A 23,059-nucleotide genomic window follows, 5' to 3' on the forward strand; every position below is an offset into this window, starting at 1 on the left:
AATGAATATGAGAAGCTACTGACAAAGTATTCTTTGAGTACATAGGAGGGAATGATGATTTCAAGTGGGAGAGATTTAGTGAATAATTTATGGAGAAAACGACCTCTGAATGAGGCTTAATAAGAGATAGAATTATAAAAGCAATGTACCGGCTTGAGGCTGTTATTAGAAATAAATTAAAAGGCATGAACAAAAATACTGAAGCAGAAAGGTGGAAGGAATACTTATAACCAATAAGAATTTCAGCTTAACTATATTGAAGAAAACTCATTTGGAACAATAAATAACTACTGGAGTATCCTTAAGATCCATTTTAGGTAATAGTTACAACTTTTTCGTATAATTTTGTTTACCCATGAAATATTGAAATGAAATTGGATATAAAAAGCCAAACATTATCTTCTATGCTGGCTGAAGTTTTCCTCTAATACCCATTTCTAGTAGTCTCTTTAGTATCTAAAAGTAGTGACAGTTTTAGAAGAGAATGCATTTATTTAATCAATGCTTTCCTGGCGTTTATAGGCTTAATATTTCCATAAATAGAAAATAGGTAGGGATATTCTCTAAAAATATATATTATTTAACACAAAACACATTCTTAGAAATACTAAAAATTCTATATTCCTTAATCAGCTTACATGGTTAGAAAGAATAGATTAGAATTGCTTTCCAAATTCTGAAAGATTATACTGGAATGAATCACACACAAAATAAAAAATATCAACCAGTTTCTTGGAGTTCCCTATTTCAGCTTTATGGAGACCAACAATGCAATGTACCTCAAAACTTCTAAGTAAATTTAATTTCTGCTGACAAACTCAATTATAATGGATGAAATCAGTTATCTAGCTAGGTAGATGTAGATATAGATACAGATACAGATATAGATATAGATATAAATATATAGACCATATAAAACAGGATGAATTTTAGACCAAAGGGAGAAAAAGCAAGACCGAGAAATTCAATTATATAGTGATAAATGTAAAGGAAATAAGTTGATTAAAGATGGTAAATTCCTGGCACTACTGCTGCCATTCATCTTTCTTTTTTCAGAGGGAATATCTCAAATGAATCATAACACTTTTCACACTAAATTCTAACTCCGCCTGTAATCTTTGAAGGGAACACTGCTCTAGCCTCTCTGATGGTAAAAACATAAGTGTGGCAATTCCATTTCTAGTATTTGGTGAAACTGATATCTCAATCAACTCAACTGAAAACAAACCCCAAACTAAACAAATACAAAAAAGTAAATACAAAGTGGTAGTTAAAAAAAAGAGAAAGAGAACTAAACAACTAAAAGTAATTCTGAATACAACATTGAACTGGCACAAAGGTTATGAATCCACAGAGGCCAGATATTAACTGAAAACTGGAAAACTGAGAGGTAAACAAGCATAAAGCCAATTTTGTTTGTTTCTTTGTTTTGCAAATGCAAGTGATTTTAACCTTCTGCTATGATGACTCAGTGCATGAGGTAGACAAAATGCATAGATTCCATACAATAGGTCTAAAGCAGTGGTCTCCAACCTTTTTCGCACCAGGGACTGGTTTTGTGGAAGACAATTTTTCCAGAGACCAGGGGTTGTGGGGAGGATGGTTTTGGGATGATTCAAGTGCATTACATTTATCATGCACTTTATTTCTATTATTATTACATTGTAATTATAGAACAAAATAATTATACAACTCACCATAATGCAGAATCATGGGAGCCCTGAGCTTGTTTTCACCTGCCACTCACTGATAGGGTTTTGATATGAGTCTGCAAGCAATTGATTTATCATGGTCTCTGTGCAGTCAAACCTCTCTGCTAATGATAATTTGTAGCTGCACCCACTCCCCAGCACTAGCATCACCACCTCAGCTCCATCTCATATCATCAGGCATTAGATTCTCATAAGGAGCATGCAACCTAGATCCCTCGCATGCACAGTTCACAGTAGGGTTCATGCTCCTATGAGAATACAATGCCACTGCTGATCCGACAGGAGGCGGAGCTCAGGCGGCAATGTCAGCAATGGGGAGTGGCTGTAAATACAGATGAAGCTTCGCTCACTTGCCCGCCATTCACCTCCTGCTGTGCAGCCCAGTTCCTAACAGGCCACGGACTGGTACCTGTCCATGGCCCAGGGCTTCAGGACCCCTGATCTAAAGGGAGACTGCACAAAGCTAGACCCCTAAAGGGTTGTCTAAAGATGACAAGAGATAATTATGCTGCACAAAAGGATTGATGAAAATGATTTTGTTTTTAATTCTTATGAACTTGTACTGAATCAATGAAAAAAAATTAACCTTAGCTAAAAGTTTGAGCCATAAGTCCACACTGGTGTTTGCAGACCAAATTTACCATATAAGTGTAATTAAAAGAAAAACAAATACAAAAATACAAATGCAACATAAGCTTTAAAGAATTCCATATGTAAAATTCCAATTTTGATGGAACTGATGGAAGACAAAGCACAGAGAACCCATCAAAACCCAAATATGATTAATAAAAAAAATTCATAACTGTACACATATTGGAGAAAGTAAAAAACACCAAAGAAAAATATCTTAAAAAATATGAAAGTGTCAATATTTCTTAGATGTCAGTTCTCCCTAGGTGATCTACAGATTCAATACAATTCCCATGAAAATCCCCATGGTCTATTTTGTAAAATTACAAAAGATGATTCTAAAATTTTTAAAGAAATACAATACCTAGATGAGACAAAAGAATTCTGAAAAAGAACAGGATGAAAGAACTTCTACTATCTCATTTCTAGATACACTATTATTGTATAATGATGATTTTTAGTATGTCAATTATATCTCAATTTAAAAGTTGAAAAAAGGGAGGGACAAATTTGTGACTATAATATACTCCCTCTGATTTAGTAAACCTTAAAACGTAAGTGTCTGTTGCACAACATAAATGGTCAATAAATCAGTTGTGTTAAAAAAATAGATATATATGTCAATAAACACATGAAAAAATGATCAATATTATTAATCATCAGAGAACTTCTAAATTAAAAAGACTTATGATACTCTGTTGGTAAGGATGTAGAGCACCTGGAACTCTCATATACAGCAGTTGGTAAAATAAAATGATATAACTCCTTTGGAAAATGTTTGGCAATTCCTTGCAAAAGCAGACAACAAAACCAAAAATATATTCAGAAAAAGGAAAAAAAAAGAAAAAAAACTTAATCAAGATGAATGGAAGAAAGGGAAAAAATAGAACAAATAAGACAGTAGGCAGAAATGATGAAAACTATAACATTTAAATGTATCGGTAATCACAATTTATATAAATAAATGCAACCTTCAAATACCTAAATTGTGAGGATGAAGTTTGAAAATGATAAGATAGAAAAGCAAAAACAATGTGTACTAGTCAAAAGAATGCTGGTGTTGTAATTATAATATTTTTTAAAAATCCATAAAACAAAAAATTAATAGAAATAAACTGAATTGGTGAAAAACAATAAAAGATTCAGTTCTCTGAGAAGATATAATAATCTGAACTTGGAGGGAATGAATAAAAATAGTCTTAAAATATAAAGACTAAATTAGCCTACTAAGGAGAAACTGAATAATTCACCATTATAATGTGACATTTTAATACAGCTTTCTCGGAAATTAGAGACAAAATAAATCATAAAGTAAGTTTATGATTTGAACATCATGATGGGCAAGTTTGATTAAACGGGCATATATGTAACACTAAATCTTTTAAGCAGAGGTGAAAGTTTTATAAATCATTCCTTTCCTAAGTCATGAATCAACTGAGGTTTCAAAGGATTTCTGTTATTCTAGTCAATTCTATGATTACAATTCAGTTATAACCAAAGTCAATTATAGAAAGTTTTATAGAAAACTTCTATAAAAATATTGGAATAAAAATAATAAAAACAATTCAGAGGGCATACTTACCCTGGAAATTGAGAAATACATACATTAAATTTTAAAAGTACTACATTAGTACCAGTGGGAAGTACCTAAGGGAGTACTGCAAAGGGATTTCATAACTCAAAGGCTTATATTTGAAAGGAAGAATGCTAAAAACTAATAAGCTAGACATTCAACATAGTAATTTAAAAACAATATGGGATAAAAGATAGAAGAAAACGTAATAACACGAGGAGTAGACGTTAGTGAAATAGAAAACAAAGATAAATGGAGAAGAAAAATTAAGCCCAAAATATGGTTCATGGAAAAGGAGGGAGAGATGAAAGGGAGAAGACAGGGGGGACAAGAGCAAGTGCAAGAGTGAGTGCAGGCAGCCCAGAGCAGAAGAGGTGCTTCAGCAAGAGCAAAGGGGCACTAATAAGCCAACCCGGGAGTCCAAATGGGACACTGCCACCACTAGTAAAAGATTAAACATGTAATAAGAGGATACGTTACACTTTGAGAATGTTCTTGAATAATATATGAAATGGAAAGAATACTTTTAAAAGTACAAAACACAAATTAAGAGATACAAACATCCAGTTACAAAATAAATGAGTCACAGGTATAAAATGTACAGTGTGGGGAATATAGTCAGAAATTATGCATTATCTTTGTATGGTGACATATCGTAACTAGACTTAGCTTGGTGATCATTTTGAAATGTACAGAAATATCAAATCACTATGCTGTGTAACAGGAACTAATGTAGTGCCGTAGAGGTGGGGAGTGGGGGAACTGGATGAAGGCAGTCAAAAGGTAGAAACTTCTAGTTATAGGATAAATAAGTACTAGGGGTGTAATGTACAACATAATAAATATAATTAATACTGCTGTATGTTATATATGAACATTGTTAAAAGAGTAAATCTTGAGTCCTCATCACAAGGAAAACAATGTTTTTCTATTTCTTTAATGTTATATCTATATGAGATAATGGCTGTTCACTGAACTTATTCTGATAATCATTTCATGATGTATGTAAGTCAAATCATTACGCTGTACATCTTAAACATATACAGTGCTGTATGTCAATTTTATCTCAATAAAACTGGAAGAAAAACAAAAAGTACTAAAACTGACTCCAGAAGAAATGGAAAAATCGTAATAGTCCTGTATTGATTAAATACATTTAAACATTAATTAAATTTTTTCTAACAAAGAAAGCAATAACCCCAGATACTTTACAATCTAATTCCAATTCTAAGCAAGCTTTTCCCAACAATTAAAAACAGAACATAATTCCTCAGCAAATTTTATGAGTTTAACACAATTTGATACTGAAATAAAACAAGTACATTAAAAAAATCACAAGACCTACTGAGTCTTAAAGCTAACAATATTCTTTTATATGCTAAGAAAGCCACCTTCTGAGTTATAACTTAGTCAAAGATATGCATTTTTTTAAATCGAAATGGAATATTTTTCCATTTAAAATATATCTAGTTATGTTTTTGTTTGTTTATATCCTATGTCAGTTTATCCTATATTTAGATTGCCAGAGTAAATTGCCTGAGACTCAGCAGTCCCCTAATACAATGCTACAGACCCTAATACAATGATAAACATAAAATTTTTGAAATTCTAAACCTGAAGGCTCCAGTTTTATTTCCCCATGTTTCTAGACGAACATCTATATTTTCTAGTTTATATGGAGGACTCACTGAGATCTGTGCCCAGGCTTCCTCTCAGTGCTGTCAACTGTCACCTCCTTATGTGAGCCTTAATTTTAGTCAATTACTTTATTTCATGTTCTCCAAACAGGCTCTTCTCACTGACACTGCATTTACATGAAACTCTTCTCCTTGTCTTCTACTTGCTGAATGATTCTCAACATCCAGTTCATGTTTCACTGTCTTCATAATGCATTTTACAACTTTCCAAATCTTTGCTAAACTTCCATATTCATAAATGTTTGTATAGCTCATTTGGTCTTTTATACTCATTTATGTGTATACAAGTAGAGCCCTGAAATACATAAGCTCTAAGTCCTTTGTAAATTATTACGTATACTAGGACCACTAAAGGGTAAAATGTTCTCTACGATATGCATCTTTTGCTGTGGTAAGAAACACATAATGTAAAATTTACCATCTTAACCACTTTTAAGTGCTCAGTCATGTCAAGTGTATTCATATTAATCTGAAATGCTACCCCCATTAAAAAACAACTTTCCTTTTTCCTCCCTCTAGCCTTGGCAACCACCATGAACTTGACTGCTCTAGATATTTTATGTAAGTTGAATAAAACAGTATTTGTCCCTCTGTAACTGGCTCACTTCACCAAGCACATGTCTTCAAGTTTCATCCATGCTGCAGCGTCTGATAAGACTTTACTATATGCACTTGTTGATGCATCTATAACGTTTTCATTTCTTTGGAATGATCACTTTCTTAGATATTTTCATTTTTTCACTAATATCTTTACTGCTAGTGGTGGGCTTTTATTTATTTGTTTGTTTGTACTTATGTGAGAGGAGCATTATTCACAAAATATTTTTATTGAACTCTTAAATATTACTGACACCAAGAATTAAATATAGCAAAAACATGATGCACTGCAGATTGAAGTGGGGGGAGAATGGTTGTGATGCATGTTGTTTTATATTTTACTATGTGTTAAGTAGATTTTCATGGACCTACTTGTCAGTGTACACCACTAAAGTTTGTGCCCCCGTAAAACTACCAGTTACTTGCTGTCATGAGTGTTTGGGTTCATTATGAATAGTAGAACATATTTTGTTTAAATCAATGAAGGCCAAGAATTTCCTTTGTCTCTAAACTAAAATAGTACAAAATCTCTTTCCTGTCATCTTAGTATCTTTATAATGTCTAGCCCAGTGATATGTAAAAACTAGGTGCTCAATAAATATCTATATGGGGTCTAATTTCTTACTGTGAAGATGATATTGAACTTGACATAAAAATTATTGCTATAAGAAGCAAATATCCTCAGGGAACGATACTCAATATCTTCTAAGTAACCATAATGGAAAAGAATATGAAAAAGAATACATATATATATATATATATATATATATATATATATATATATATGAATAACTGAATCACTTTGCTGTACACCAGAAACTAATACCACATTGTAAATCAACTATACTTTAATAAAAAAATTTTAAAAGGAAGTAAATATCATGCAGTAAGCACAGAAGACATAATTATGCATTCCAGTCACCTTTTAGTTTCTAAGCCATGTTGTCTTCCCCAAGGCTGTGGTGCTTGTTCCTTCTTTGGAGAAACTGCTCCCTCAATAGAGCTGCATGACTGACTCCTTCTTGTTATTTAGGTATCAGCCTAAATAGCACTTAAATCAGAGGGGCCTTACTTGACCACTCAATTTAATAACATTGGCCCTTCCTGTAATTATCTTTTATCCGTCAAGTTTATCTTGGTTTGTTTTCCTTATAAGATTTAATACCAGATGAAACTATGTTTTTCATTTATCCATTTACTTTCTCCTTCTCCTCTTTAGAAGATAATCTTCCTGAAAATGATTCCTTTTTTTTGTCCTATTGTTGCTCTATTTCTAACACCATGCATCAATTAAAGATACTCAGTAAACAGTTGCCGGATTAATAAATAACTGAATTTATATAATATTAATTACAATATTATATTTTAAAGGATAACACAGAGAAATTATAGTAAGAGGAGGAAAGTAGTTATGCAAGTACATATACAAACACATAATGTACACACACATATTTCTACTATTTACCTTTCCAAAAATGCTTAATCTTCTGGAGTCAATGTATGGCTGTTTCAGTAAAAATCTGAAATGAAAAAAGAAAAAATTATAGCTATGACTTCTTGAGTTAAATGAACCATAGAAGTCCATTCTTAGCAACAAGAAAAAAAACAAAACAGAACAAAGCAGAGGTCAAACGAGACTGCTTTAGTGGTTGCAGCTCTATTCATGTAGAAGGGTCCTGTATACCAAAATCTTGCTACTCAGAGTGGTGGTGCAGTAGTTTGGGTATCACACCTGTTAGCTTGTTACAAATGCAGAGTCTTGGGCCCATTACCAGCCTACTGAATCAACATCTGTACTTTAACAATATCCTAGCTAATGTCTGTATACTGTTTTAAAGAACCTACTAGTTTTCTCAGGTCACTTTTTCATGCCAGTGTGGGAAAGGTATCTGTGAAAGTTCAAGAACTGTAATTAACTGGGACCATAATAGACATTGTGGATTATTGTAAATAAATAATATAGTAGTTTAATTAAAGTCTCTCCCATTTTCATAAGTCCAAAGTGGATTCTAATTCCAGAGGGGGAAGTATGATAATTCTTTTATTATGTCACTGAGAGTGAAAGATACTTGAAAAAATACAATAGTCTTTATGATTAACTTAGAAAATTGTTTAATCATTAAAATATAAATCTCTTAGCATTTACTAATGCTAAGTATTCTATATCACATATCTAGTTTCTCATTACAGGAAAAACGATAAGAAAATGTACATTCACTTACTTCACTGCTGCTATTTGGTCCTTTATTTCCACTGAGCCTAACCTTCGATGAATCTCCTGCAAAATTTTCAGGCCCTGGAATCCACTTCCTCTGCCATCAAACCGTGCTGTGATGACGTTACCCGTGCCAACAAGTACTGAATCCCAGTCAAAATGGAACTTATCTGTAACCAGCTGGCCTCCTGGCTCTTCATCCCTGCAAATATCAACACATTTGACCAAAACAAGAACAACTGACAATGTGGTCGAAATTTATTGGTTAAAAATTATGGAAAAGACCCATGTTGGCTATTAAAATTTCTCTTAATTCTTGATATTAAACCTGAAAATATAAACGTCATTTTCCTTTGTAAATTTTCAAATGAAAAGCTCTTTGAATGAAATGAAAATATGAAACAGAATTTAAAACTGTTTATGAGAAATTATTTAACCCATTTTAAAAAGAGAAAAATAAAGAAAAAAGCACACACTTTCCATAGGCATATCTAAAGAATGATCATCAAGTTGACATATAGGCTCTACTTTATTGGATTTCTTACAGACAGTGTGTTTTAGAAATGTTTTGCAGATGGTATACAAGGGCCAAAGGGTCTGCCAGAGATAGGAATCAGTCATGGAAGCTTAATAATAATTTAAGAAGAAATGTACGATCCTAAAGCACGTCAGATTCAAAAAGAAATACTGCATTAATATTTCCTGAATTGTTTTTTGTGAAGTAATTCTCACTGAGAAGAATTTAAGCGAACAGTGAGGAAAAATTCTTTTTTATCACTAAATTTGACAGCAAGAAAAGGAAGCAGACACGCATATGTTTGAAAAATTTGAAAGCTAAAAGTAAAGATGGAAACACAAATTATAAATCATGAACATTCTGTCCAGAGGGAAAAGGTGATACAATTTTAAAATGTCACACTACTATGGTATTTATAATTTATTTTCCAGAATATAGAACAGGTAAAAAAGCAGACTCTCATAAAATCACACAGATGATCTAGGTCCAAACCTAAGTACAGTTCAAAAACACAGTGGTCCACGTGATAGATTTAAGAGTAACAAAACATCTAACTCTCTGAAAAGATCTCCATTTATAGTTGGGCTGCATACTAGAAATCTTCACCCTACTCACTCTCCTGTGAAGACACCAAACTTGCCTTCAAGTTTATGCAAATGTGTTGCTTTGAAGCATTAAAATATACCAATACACAAATTAATCATCATTAACAAGTTTTAGGTTATCAGATTTGCTAAAGGAAATAATTTCTGGGCAACAAATAGAACTGAGCAGATACAGAGGTTGTGTGGGACCAATGAGTTGGGTAAAGAAGGAGGTAGGGAATAGGGCAAAATGTCAGACAACTAAAATTTACTCAATGCTGTTATGCAACGAATTGTGTCTCTCAAAATCCATATGTTGAATCTCCAACGTCCACTATCTCAGAATCTGACTGTATTTGGAGATAGTGCCTTTACAGTAGTGATTAAGTTGAAATGAGGCTATTAGAGTGAACCTTAATCCAATCCAACCTGTGTCCTTGCAAGAGGAAATGAGGACAACAGAGAGACCCTAGGGGTGTGCATGCACAGAGAAAAGAACATGGGAAGAGGCAGCCAGAGGGCAACGATCTGCAAGCCAAGGAGAGGTCTCAGAAGAAATAAAGTCTGCTGACATCTAGCTCTTGGATGTTGAGCCTCTAGAACTGTGAGGAAATAAATTTCTGTTGTTTAAAATACCTAGTATGTGTTATTTTGCTATGTCAGCCCTAATAAACTGATACAAAGGCCTTCTATGATCTAAGCACTTAAGATCCTTTATCTTATTTACTATACACCAACAAAAGTTACTTAACCTTTCTGGGGAGGAAGTTGCCTGTCGCATGGCTTATTGCATGGCTTATTGCATTCCAATGTATTATTATTCCTACACTGTAAATAAAGAAATTGTGCCACGGAAGGGTTTTAATAATGACCTACTCCATGCTTTCCTAAATCACACATTTAATGGTGATACTGTGATTCCAAATATAGAACTGTCTTGTCCTTCCACAGTGTTTGCCATATTTATCTCTTTTTTTAATTTAATTTTTAATTTATTTTAGGTTTTGCAATTTACCTCTTGATCAGATTATTAGGAATTGTTACTACACATTTCCATGTGCTTTTGCCTAGAATTCCAATTGCCTAGTTCAGAATGAAGTCTGAAATGGCTATTTTTTCCACATTCCCAGATGATACTGATGTAACTTGTGTACCATTTGAGAAACAGCATGAATCACCATGCGTGGCACACTTTCTGGTGCATGGAGAACATAGAGAATGCTTGTTGAACTAGACGGTTTCAGGGAAAGTAGACTCAAGTGAAGTTTAAAATGGAAGGACCTTAAAAAGCTTAATAAATCCTGTATTCTGAAGCTTGGGGATTTATTGCAAATATTAGAAAACAGAATATGATTCACAGAGGACAGCATTAACTTCAACATTTAAGCTGAGTAAAAATATGACAGTTTAAGTCCCAATTTCACTCTGAACATAGATAGGGAAGATACTAAAACACTAAGACTCAGTTTCCTTATCTTTAATAATGGTAAAACACTGTCTTGTTTTCCTCAAAGTGTTTTGTAAGCATTAAATGGCATAATGTATTTGAAAATACTTTGTGAAATATAGTAAGCAATATAAGATTATTATTAGATTTACTGAACAATAGAAACTGTTACTATTACTCTTTTGTTTGAAGTCACTTTTACTTATACTGAGCATATTTCCTTATAGTTCAAAATGGAAAACTATATAAAAGGTTTTGGCCAGTAATTAAATTGGGAAATATCTATGGATCAAGATATTATACCGTGCAGTAGGAGCTGTTACACCAAGGGGACTTCCATTTTCTAGATGGTCAAAGATACCAAAGGTTCATAAGAAAATTAAAAAGTTTAATCAACAGATCCTTTGGAGCAATTATCAGAGTGCTGTTAGTTACTAAGGCAAGAGAGCCTAGAAATAAACCCATGCACCTACAGTCAATTCATCTTCAACAAAGTAGGCAAGACTATACAGCTGAGAAAGGACATGTGGTCGTTTTCGACATGTGGTGTTGGGAAAGCTGGACAGCTACATGTAAAACAATGAAATTTAGAATATTCCCTCATACCATATGCAAAAATAAACCTGAAATTGTTTAAAGATCTAAATGTAAGACATGACACCATAAAACTCCTGGAAGAGAACATAAGCGAAACACGCCTTTTTTTTTTTTTTTTTTTCCGCGGCACGCGGGCCTCTCACTGCTGTGGCCTCTCCCGTTGCAGAGCACAGGCTCCGGACGCGCAGGCCCAGCGGCCATGGCTCACGGGCCCAGCCACTCCGTGGCACGTGGGATCCTCCCGGACTGGGGCACGAACCCGTGTCCCCCGCATCGGCAGGCGGACTCTCAACCACTGCGCCACCAGGGAAGCCCCGCGAAACACGCTTTGACATAAATCATACCAATATTTTCTTAGATCAGTCTCTCAAGGCAAAAGAAATAAAAGCAAAAATAAACAAATGGGATTTAATCAAGCTTAAAAGCTTCTCCACAGCAAAGGAAAACTTTAACAAAATGAAAAGACAACCTACTGAGTGAGAGAAAATATTTGCAAACAATGCGACCGACAAGGGGTTAATATCCAAAATATACAAACAGCTCAAAAAACCAAACCAAAACAACCCAATCAAAAAAATGGGCAAAAGACCTAACTAGACATTTTTTCCAAAGAAGACATACAGATGGCTAACAGGCTACATGAAAAGATGCTCAACATCACTAATTATTAGAGAAATTCAAATCAAAACCACAATGAGGTATCACCACACACCAATCAGAATGGCCATCATCAAAAACTCTACAAACAATAAATGCTGGAGAGGGTGTGAAGAAAGGAGAACTCTTGTACACTGTTGGTGGGAGTGTAAATTGGTGCAGCCACTATGGAAAATAGTATACAGGTCCCTTAAAAAACTAAAAATAGAACTACCATATCATCCAGCAATCCCACTCCTGGGCATATATCCAAAGGAAACCATAATTCCAAAAGATACACGCACCCCAATTTTCATAGCAGCACTATTTACAATAGCCAAGGCATGGAAGCCACCCAAGTGCCCATCAGCAGTTGACTGGCTTAAGAAGGTGTGGTTTGTATATAGGATGCAATATTACTGAGCCATAAAAAAGAGTGAAATATTGCCATTTGCAGCAACGTGGATGGACCTAGAAAATAGTATGCTTAGCGAAGTAAGTTAGACAAAGACAAACCCTATGTGATATCACTTATATTTGGAATCTAAAAAAAATACAAATAAATCTATATATGAAACAGAAATAGACTCACAGACATAGAAAACAAACTTATGATTACTAAAGGGGAGAGAGAGGGAGGGACAAATTAGAAGTATGGGATTAACAGATAGAAACTACCATACATAGAATAGATGAGCAACCTGGAATTACTGTATAGCACAGGGAATTATACCCAATATCTTACAATAACTTATAATGATACATAATCGGCAAAAAACTTGAGTCGCTATGCTGTGTACCTGAAACTAACACAATACTGTAAATCAATTATACTTCAATAAAAAAAGAAAAGAAAAAATATAGTTTAAAATAAGGCACATTTTTCAAACTTATGATTAATAGGTGACTGTAGATTTTTCAAAGCAAAAACTCAATTCCTTACTCATGCTCGCAATACCCAGGAAAAATATACAATTCCATTCATTTGCTCTGCTTCACCTGCTTTCAGTGTTAGAACACAAAATGTTATAATCTATTATCAGCCAATAATTTTAACACATTTCTCTGTCTAGTTGGGTGTGCTGTTCTTTCTTTTTTGGTGCAGAATACAGGCATATCTATTTCAATATCAATTAGAACATGGATTATGATGGTAAGCACTGCCTGTATAAGAAACAAGCCAGAGACTTGCAGAAGCAAGGGGGAGATTTTTCACAAAGTGTTCACCAGAAATTTTTTTCAACAAATAAAGGCAAGAAAATACTACTTATTTGATGAAGTAGGAAACGATATATGGCTGTAGGGATGACCACAAGGAAGGTACTGCAAACCAAATCATCCGTCATATAATAAATGGGTATCACAACTCGTGTATGTATTGGCCATGCAGAATTGGTGAGCTCCCATTCATGTGCCTCCTCTGTTTTCCTCTGAGTGTCTGCCGCATCCTTTTTTGATATGGTTTTGCTTTACCCTCTCTGTCTCAGAAATCTCTGGGGACATATAAAGAACAGTGTTTCAAGGTTGAGAATAGGGACACACAATGTTGTTGAAAGTTGTATGAAAAGAACAATTCCATGTGTTTTAAGCAGTGAAAAGGTCACAGCAATATGAAATGTGTCCACTTTCTAACACAGGCAGCAAAATCAACTTAAGACTAAACTTTTCTTAGAAGTTAAGGTCTTTGAGGGTAGAGTTCACATCTGTTTTAATACCTTGAACACTCAATGTCTCTGCGTGGATGAAGAGAACGTGATATAAGCAAATAATGAAATAAAGAAAAAAGGCTGAGCAAAACACACAAAATTCAATAGACCTTTAAAATGACAAAACAAGCCACTTCTTTATGACATAACAAAACATCATCTATGTCAAAAATTGAATTAAAATGAAGAGATTTGTTCGGAGTACGTTTGGTCAGGTTCACAAAATGCTATTTAAATTCATGAAAAGAGCTGGATTTACGTTCAGAAGGGATAGGTTTTGACTTTGTTATCAATATGCTGAGTTACTCTGGCAATTATATGCTCTTTTTATCTTCATTTATTGTTTTCATTATAGAATAATGTGTTGTAAATAGTTAAGATCACATAGAGTACATTTTTAAAAGCCTTTTCCTTACCACGAAAACTTCGGCTAGGAAGTTTTTAGGAAAATATTTACCAGTGAGAGAACTTTTTAGGAGAACTTTTTTTAGAGAACTTTTTAGGAAAATATTTACCAGTGAGAGAACGTTTTTAGGAAAATATTTACCAGTGAGAGAACTTTCCATGAGTGATCTATTGAATGGCAGAATGTTTTTTTTTCCTACACGGCAGAATTTCAAAACTGCTATACAACAGCTGGGTATCTGTGTCTACTGGGTTGTGGAAGGAGGGGACAGAGAAAATTGCTTGTCATCTTGGTTCTTTGCTCTTTTTAGGCTTAGAATAGACCAACTTCAGCTGCATAAGTGCTAGATAAGAGCTAGACTCAGGGAGAGCTGTGTTGCAATTTTATTTTAGAGATAGTAAACTAAAAAAGAGTGTGGAAAGAAGGGTGACAGACAGAATGAAAGGCCAGATAAGGGAAAAGAAACTGATGCTGCAGAGAGCTGCATCACAGTACATTCTTAAGGAAAACGAATTGTCAGCGCTTTTGATTTTGTTCTTTAGGAGAGAACTCATTTCACAATAGAACATGAGTTTGACATGAGTAGAGTGAAACGATATTTGTCTTGTCTTAACCTGAAATTTATAAAAATTTATATTCAGCGATGACTTAGTTATAACGTAAGTACATCTAAAAGCTAATGAAATCTATCCTGTTTCAAGCAATATATATCAATACATGCAGATACATACATTGGTCAAGGGCTTCTTGGCCAATTCCTTCTATTTCTCATTTTATTATCCATAGACTTCCCTCTCATGGAAGGACTGTCCTACATGCAGATTGGTGGAATGAGTTTTTTCATATATATACTACATCATATAAGAAATAACATTCTTTTTTTTCTGTCAGAGAACAGTTTCTTGTTCACATCCCCATCTTCTTCCATTAGGAATATTATAATATAACCTGCAAGTTTCTGATCCCTGGTTTGTTTACATATAATTTTTGGCTGAATTAATTTCCATGGAGTTACAACTAGGGAAGCGTTTGATATGGACAAGTTTATTTATGTCTCTAACCAGACCCCGTGGTCTACCTGATAATACATAGAAAGTTAGGCTTATCAAACAAATTCTCAAGTTGTGTTATCCTCCATCACCTGTGTTCATATACTTGCATTCATAGATCTTTCCCATGTTAAACGTTTTAGAAAATATTGCCTATATTAATGACCTGAACCTTATAGTGATGTGAGAGTGTTATCATGAAAAGGGTACAGAATACGTTGGTAAAACCAAAATGAGTTGAGCCCAGGCCCAGTGGCTTTGACAAGTGCCTTCCCTTCCCTATGCCTAAGTTTGCTTTGGTGTGGAAGATGATAATAATAGTGTCTACCTAGTAGAGTTATGGTAAATATTAAATAAAATAATATATATATCTAAATTGCTTAGCAAAGTGTCCAGTTTGTAGTTTGTTAAATATTATTAACCCAATGTTCTGGTCAATGCTATGGGACTTGACTGTTTCATCTTCCATTCCTCTCAAGGAAGCTGAGCTCCCAAACCTGGCCATCCCTAGGCAACTCTGCAGTGATAAGTCCTGAGCTTTTATATTATAAAAATCAAGTTTTTCTTATTTGGCTCAGTCCAAAGGACGAAAAATTCAGTTGCAGTAAAAGTGTTCTACTTTTCACAGTGGGTGGGTCTTTCAGTTAACTTAGAATGAATGAATATGTACGCATTTGGTTTTTTCTGTGTAATTGATTTCTTTCTACACATAGTCACATGTGATTATGCATCTGAGTGTAATTTGTGTGTCTCTGTATGTGTAAATTCTTTCTTTTGATTCCACAGATATATACTTCTTCTGGAACCACTAAAACAAGAGAATGTTGCCCTCGTATACCTTTCTGATTTATAGAACTTATGACATAGATATTAGGTCTTTTTATTTTTTTGAGGCATTATTTTTTTTCAATAGTTTTCTTTATATTCAAGAAGCTGCTCAGACAATAAATTTAATATTTTTTCTTGATCAAAATTTGATCTCAAATTTGGGAGGGTATTTTGTGTTAATAAAACTGCATCTTTTTTCATCCTTACCCTACTGCTCTTCTCACTTCTCTTCTTTTCCTCCTTCGATTTTTAGTAGAATAGCCTTCCACATATCAGGGTCAATTTCTGTCTGCTAAAGGCATTCTTCCTTGTCTGGAAGGAAATTCAATTCTATTTTGCTCTTTGATTTCTCTTGAATAGAAGCTAGAGATTGTTCCTTAGCATGATATAAAAACTGCATAAAACTATCATTAGAGCAATGAAAAAAAACAGAATTCAGTTCTTTAAATCAAGTTATTTATATTGATATAGGAAGCCAAAGAATGAAGAGCTTATCGGAACACAGGTTGAAATGTTAAACAGCATGGATATTAATAAGCCAACTACAAAACCCCAAAATGGACTGTTAGTATTATCCACACAATATTAACCTCGGGATAAACATCTTAGACAGCACATAAAATTATCAGAAAAGGGCCTCAGGGATGTCTTGTAGACAGAAATTGTGCAATAAAATGGAAGTTCCAATCTCCTAATCATCTCTACCGTCGAAGTCTTACTACATGAATTCTTATTTGTTGGCCAATTTCCATTTGGGATAATTTCTAACAGAGTGGTTGAGGAGGTCGAAAGAGAAAGGGGTTTGTTGATCTTTATTTTCAGTTGCTGGGGATGGTTGTGTAATCACTGAGCTAGAAAGCCCTTCACCCACCCCCTGGCCTTTGAGACACTGACACCTAAATCACTCACAGTCAAAAGACAGTTTAGCACATTGTATAAACAGATCGACAGGAGACTCTACCTCATTCTTTATGTGAATATAATTGTCATGTAAATCTTTTATGCAAAAGGTCTGCTTTAGATATTATAATGGAAAATATTCTACACGCTGGCTTAAGGAATATGGGTATATTCCAAAAGAAACAGAAGTATGTGTATATTAAAATAAGAAGCTGATGGCAATCTTCACAACGATCTCATATTTCTTCATTTTCCATTTTGCGTGTGTGTGTGTGTGTGTGTGTGTGTGTGTGTGCTGCACGGCTTGTGGGATCTTAGTGCCCCAACCATGGGTTGAACCCTGGGGCCAAGGCAGTGAAAGTGCCAAGTTCTAACCACTAGAGCCCCAGAGAACTCCTTTCATTTTCTAAAGTAGAATACAATTCAGCATGAGAATGTTTTGAGTGTAACATTGAGGCATACAATACATAGGATGTATATCATGGATTGCAATGGATTTATAATATAGGGATGGATACTAATTATATACAAACTTTGAATCTTCATTTTATCATAGACAGGGCACCATTCACCTTCAATAATACATGGTGGTTATACAATACATTTTCCCTAACTAGAATCCTTTAGCTGGATTCTAAATGTCAATTTATCAACTGAGAAATGTGGCTACATAAACACAGGTAATTTTAATCTTAGCTTACATTATTGTGTTAAACAGAAATAATAATAACTGTAGTGCTAACTATGAATAAGTAACATAATGTCACTGATGCACTCCTTCAGCTTGGGGCTTTGTTGGATTACCAAAGGAGAAAAACACCATGTTTAGTATCCTCAGTTTAACCTTTCAAAGACATGCCAAATTAGTAACATAGTTAATGTTTTCTTCTATCATAGATTTCAGAAAAAAATAAATAATTAAAACAGAAGAAAAGAATGATCTAATATAGTTATACCCTTACATTTATGACTTAATTCAAAAAAAAAACCAGAATTAGGAACCATTTCTTATGAAAAGCACTCGGAAGCATATCTTTAAATATAGAATATACTTGTATGGTTCACAAAGGTAATCAATTGACATTATTCATATGAAACCATATCACATCATTCATGTCATTCATATGAAACCATTAATATCTGAGACCTGTATTGAGAGGAAAAGAGCTAAAATGGTATAAATATGTAAGTCATAGAAGTGACTATATATTTTTATACTAGTATATGTACATAAATCTATCAATTTAAAAGAATAGTCAAGAGAATATTATGTCTTACATATTACATACACATTTTTGTAAATTTAGAATTTTTTTCCCTGTGACATTTTCTTAATACATCAACTTTGAGTGTGTACAGTTTTAAACAGTACTAAGAAATTAATACCGACATTAAGAGGCATTATCTATAAACTGTGAAAGAACAAGCTCTAATCCGTTAAAGAATAATATAAAAAGTAATGATCACCTTCCCTCCTTCCATTACCAAGATTAAATGCCACTGTCTTTTCTCTTCATCATTTCCTGGGTATTACAGTGTGAGTACATTTTACATTCACTTAAATGAGCAACATGAACAAGAATGAGAAAAGTCAGAAACTTAAAATTTAAAGTTTGACCCCCCTTACATGGCAAAGCAGTAATGACTCACTGAGACAAGTACTAGCTATCTCTCTTGTCCATTTACATCTAGCAAATGTGTTATCTTTGTAAGAAACTGAGAGTGAAATGGGTATGTATTTGGCATGAACAAGTGGATAATCAAATAATGTTATAGAAATTTTGGAATATGTGTGTCTTTACTCTTGGGAAACAAAACAAACTTACTTCTAACAATCTGATCTGCTCAAAAGTCTATGAATCCACATAGTAAGTGAAGAGAGTAAAGACTTCCCATAAAGTGAACCCTCTGATTAGAATTTGGAATTTTATGAAATAGTGTGGATTGAGAATTTGATCTTTCATGTGGACTACCTAGGAACTTACTCATGTTTTTTTAAAATTAATTTTTTATTGGAGTATAGTTGCTTTACAATGTTGTGTTAGTTTCTGCTGTACAGCAAAGTGAATCAGCTATACGTATACGTACATCCCCTCTTTTTTGGATTTCCTTCCCATTTAAGTCACCACAGAGCATTGAGTAGAATTCCCTGTGCTATACAGTAGGTTCTCATTAGTTACCTATTTTATACATAGTAGTGTATATATGTCAATCCCAATCCCACAATTTGTCCTTTATAATCTTTATTTTACACCAAAGCATTAACACGGTACAGGTGGAAAATGTTACATTCTAGAGATTATCACAAACTGTTAAGTGGGAAGAACGAAAGGTTATATGAAATTTGGTTTTAGAGAAGTCCCTATTGATTCTGGACAGCATTTTTGATAATCTTCCAATAATAATTATCATGCAATGCGATATGTAAGTAGAGTATTGTGTAATAGAAACAGCAGAGCTTTTTGATCTGAAAAATAAATTGAAAAAACCTTTGAGTTCAAACACTAATTTTGTCCTGCCCATGATCTTGGAGTTAATATCCATGCCATATTTTAGTCATAGCTTCCTTGTGTTAAACTGAGGAAAGTGATATTTACCTCACTTGGTCTCTGTAAGAATTAAAGATGGCATTTATATATCCTTAGCATGATGCCCCTTGTACAATAAACACATAATAAATGGTAGCTATTATTAAATCCTATAATTTTAAGAAGATAATCTCAATAATCAAATGTAAAAGAGAAACAGTAAAAAGATAGCATGAAAACCAATCATTATTTAGCTTTATCCAGAAAGATTTTAAGAGAAATGAGAAACACCTCGTTTTCTGAGAGAAAAACTAAACTGCAGAAAACTTGACTCATCCTAAAGGCTGATTTAACACATTATAAACTCTCATAATTTACTTCTCTTTTTCTCTACTTTGCTTTAACTCATTCCTGATGACTAACTCAGGGTTGACTGATTTCTTTGTTTATTCATTCATGTATTCCTTCATTCATATATTCACTCATTCATACATTCATTTATTCATTCATTCTATGAATATTTTATGAACATAAATAATGCTCTAAGCACTGTGTTAAGGTAAAACAATATGAAAAGGGTTGTTATCAGCAATGAGTTTATAGTTTAAAAGAAGAGACAGCAAAGTAAATATATGTAATCTGGTGTGGTTTCATGTTATAACAGAGGCGTGTATAGAATTATGTAAAAATACATCTCGAAGTCTTAATAGAAACTAAAGTTACTGGGAGACTGTGGAAAAAGACACAGAGAAATGATTGAGAAGCTGGTAGTTCTTTTTTTTTTTTTGCGCGGTACGCGGGCCTCTCACTGTTGTGGCCTCTCCCGTTGCGGAGAACAGGCTCCAGACGCGCAGGCTCAGCTGCCATGGCTCACGGGCCCAGCCGCTCTGTGGCACGTGGGATCTTCCCGGACCGGGGCACGAACTCGTGTCCCCTGCATCGGCAGGCAGACTGTCAACAACTGCGCCACCAGAGAAGCCCCTGGTATTTCATTTTTAAAACAGTTTTAAAAAATATCTAGAGCACCAAATGTCTCTTTAGAGGGTGGGTGGAGCCAGATGAAGATGGAGAGATATGTGGGAAACAGATGAAGACTTTTATATGCTGTGTTAGGAAATGTGAACTTTTAATCAATTGGAGAACAATAATGAGAGGATTTTTCCCAGGAGAGCCACATTTTCAGATATGGATCTCACAAAGTTCACTCTAGCAGCAGAGTGGAAAAGAAACTGAAAGAGAGAGGATATAGCAATACATTACAGAAAAGGAAGTGTAGGTAGAGAGCAGATTGACAGATTAGAATTGACTCGTCCAGTTCTGCTCTATGCTTGGTGTGGGACTTGAAGAAGAGTGTGGGCTCTTGGAGGACTCCATTGGTTCAAAGGTCAAGACAAGACACTATGGTCCCAAGAACCTGATGTTATTCAACATTTTAAATAATATCCATATTGTTTTTTGAAAGGAAAATGTGTGTATGAAAAAAGTAGTGATGTTAACTTGACTGCTGGAGATGAGTAGCTGGATAATTTCGCTCACTATGAATGTACCAATTATACCCTGCTTTTTAACAGAATAACTATACAAAAAGAGCTGGCAAACAGCTTACTTCCATTAAGATGACCAAGTCCTAGGACTCTGATATGAATAACATTGACTAAATGATGAAAATATCTAGATAAAAATGAATAATGCTCTCCAGTTAAAATGGCTTAGTGGGAAACTGTAGTAAACTGTAGTAATAACCATATTCATCTGATTTCTGGCCATTGTCAATCTCTTCACTCAACACAAATTTGTGGAGCAACTCTGCAAAAACTAGTTGCTGTGAGGAAGACAAATGAATAAGGCATTGTTTAATACATGGAATATATTACTATGTTAAAATAAAGATTTCTAACATTTCTATTTTCTTAAGATGCTGAAATATTCATAAGCCATTCTATAAATTGTTTCTCTAAATACTCACTTCTAGACCGTGGATTTTTCCTTCAGAAACATTGGTGCAAAATCTAGTGAGAGTCAGAAATTCCCTAAATAGTATATAAAAACATCCTACGAAATTGGGGTAAAGTGGGAAAAGTAACAGTATGATCAATATGATTCAAGATATATGGAAAGACTTTGAACAGAAGGCTGTCCCTGTAGGAGGAGGCATAGATTGGAGATTGTTATAGGATATAGATGGGCTGATGAAGAGGGTGAAAGAAAGCTTCAGGAAGATAAGACTTGATGGATGATCAAGAATTCATTAGGGGGGCTTCCCTGGTGGCGCAGTGGTTGAGAGTCTGCCTGCCGATGCAGGGGACACGGGTTCGTGCCCCGGTCCGGGAAGATCCCACATGCCGCGGAGTGGCTGGGCCCGTGAGCCATGACCAATGAGCATGCGCATCCGGAGCCTGTGCTCCGCAACGGGAGAGGCCACAGCAGTGAGAGGCCCGTGTACTACAAAAAAAAAAAAAAAAAAGAATTCATTAGGATTTCAAGGAAGATGAATTCAGCAAGATGAGACTAAGTCATAAGGGCATGATAAAGGATGTTGCATTCTGGAAACTAATGTAATGTGTTGAACAGTCACTGCCTCTCTGCGTTACACCTGTGCCAAGGGTGGCATGGATAAGTTGAACATGAAAGGGTATGAAATGGGAAGACATGATGATTCCTTGGTACTGAATGAAACTCAGCTTGATATGCTTGTCTTCAGGAACACAGTGAACAGAGAAAACACCTTTCATCTCTAATAACAGTATATCTGTTTAGATTGTTTCCTATCAGGCTCTAGGCCTTTAGATTTATATTAATTTATCAAATAAACATCTATAACTGTAGGCTCTCTCTCAAGTAATCTTCAGTCTTGCACTATTAAAAGAATTACAGATTAGTTAGTAAGTTTTCATAAGGTTCCACCATGTGTGCTAGGTATTGCGGAAATAACACAAATCTAAAAAAATGATTGCAGATTTCAAGATGCCATTTCAGCCATTAGCACAGCTTCTTGCACATAAAAGCAACATGGTAAATTTGTATTGTACTAAGTTACATATATAGGAGTAGAAAATAAGAATAACATAAGAAACAATAATTCAAGGAGATACATGCTGAAATGGATATAGATGGACATAGTATATATAGTATAGACTAGATGCATATAGAATAGGTATGAACGTGAATATAGACTACTGGGTTCTTAAGTACTCAATATAACGTTAAGGAGAAAGACTGGAGAAAGGACAATAGGAGTAAAAAAAGAAAAAGGGGTCATGACCCCACAGAGGCTACTGTAAGTTGAGGCCACTGAGAAACAGTTGTAGTGGCAATGCTTCTTAGATTTTCTATTACAGTAAAATATTTGGTTGCCATTGATTCACTTGTACTTTCAATACCATGAAATTAGGTTTGAGTTTCAGAAAACTCACAGAGAGGTCCTCAAAGGACCATTT

The 23,059-nt window shown here is 34.4% G+C and overlaps 1 protein-coding gene across 5 annotated transcripts in view; it reads right to left on the reverse strand.

Moving 5' to 3' along the window:
- DPP10 (dipeptidyl peptidase like 10) overlaps positions 1 to 23,059 on the reverse strand; it is a gene marked incomplete at both ends in the record, with an annotated part of 1,304,794 nt that overhangs the window by 17,433 nt on the left and 1,264,302 nt on the right. For all 5 annotated transcript variants that reach the window (XM_082841087.1, XM_082841086.1, XM_082841085.1 and 2 more), the window contains 2 exons: positions 7,675 to 7,729; positions 8,432 to 8,626. In XM_082841087.1, coding sequence (XP_082697213.1) covers positions 7,675 to 7,729; positions 8,432 to 8,626 — 250 coding nt within the window. The remainder of the gene's footprint in view (positions 1 to 7,674; positions 7,730 to 8,431; positions 8,627 to 23,059) is intronic.

Source organism: Leucopleurus acutus, assembly GCF_964270905.1.
Source record: "Leucopleurus acutus genome assembly, chromosome: 6".
In the NCBI taxonomy this organism is placed as follows: Eukaryota; Metazoa; Chordata; class Mammalia; order Artiodactyla; family Delphinidae; genus Leucopleurus; species Leucopleurus acutus.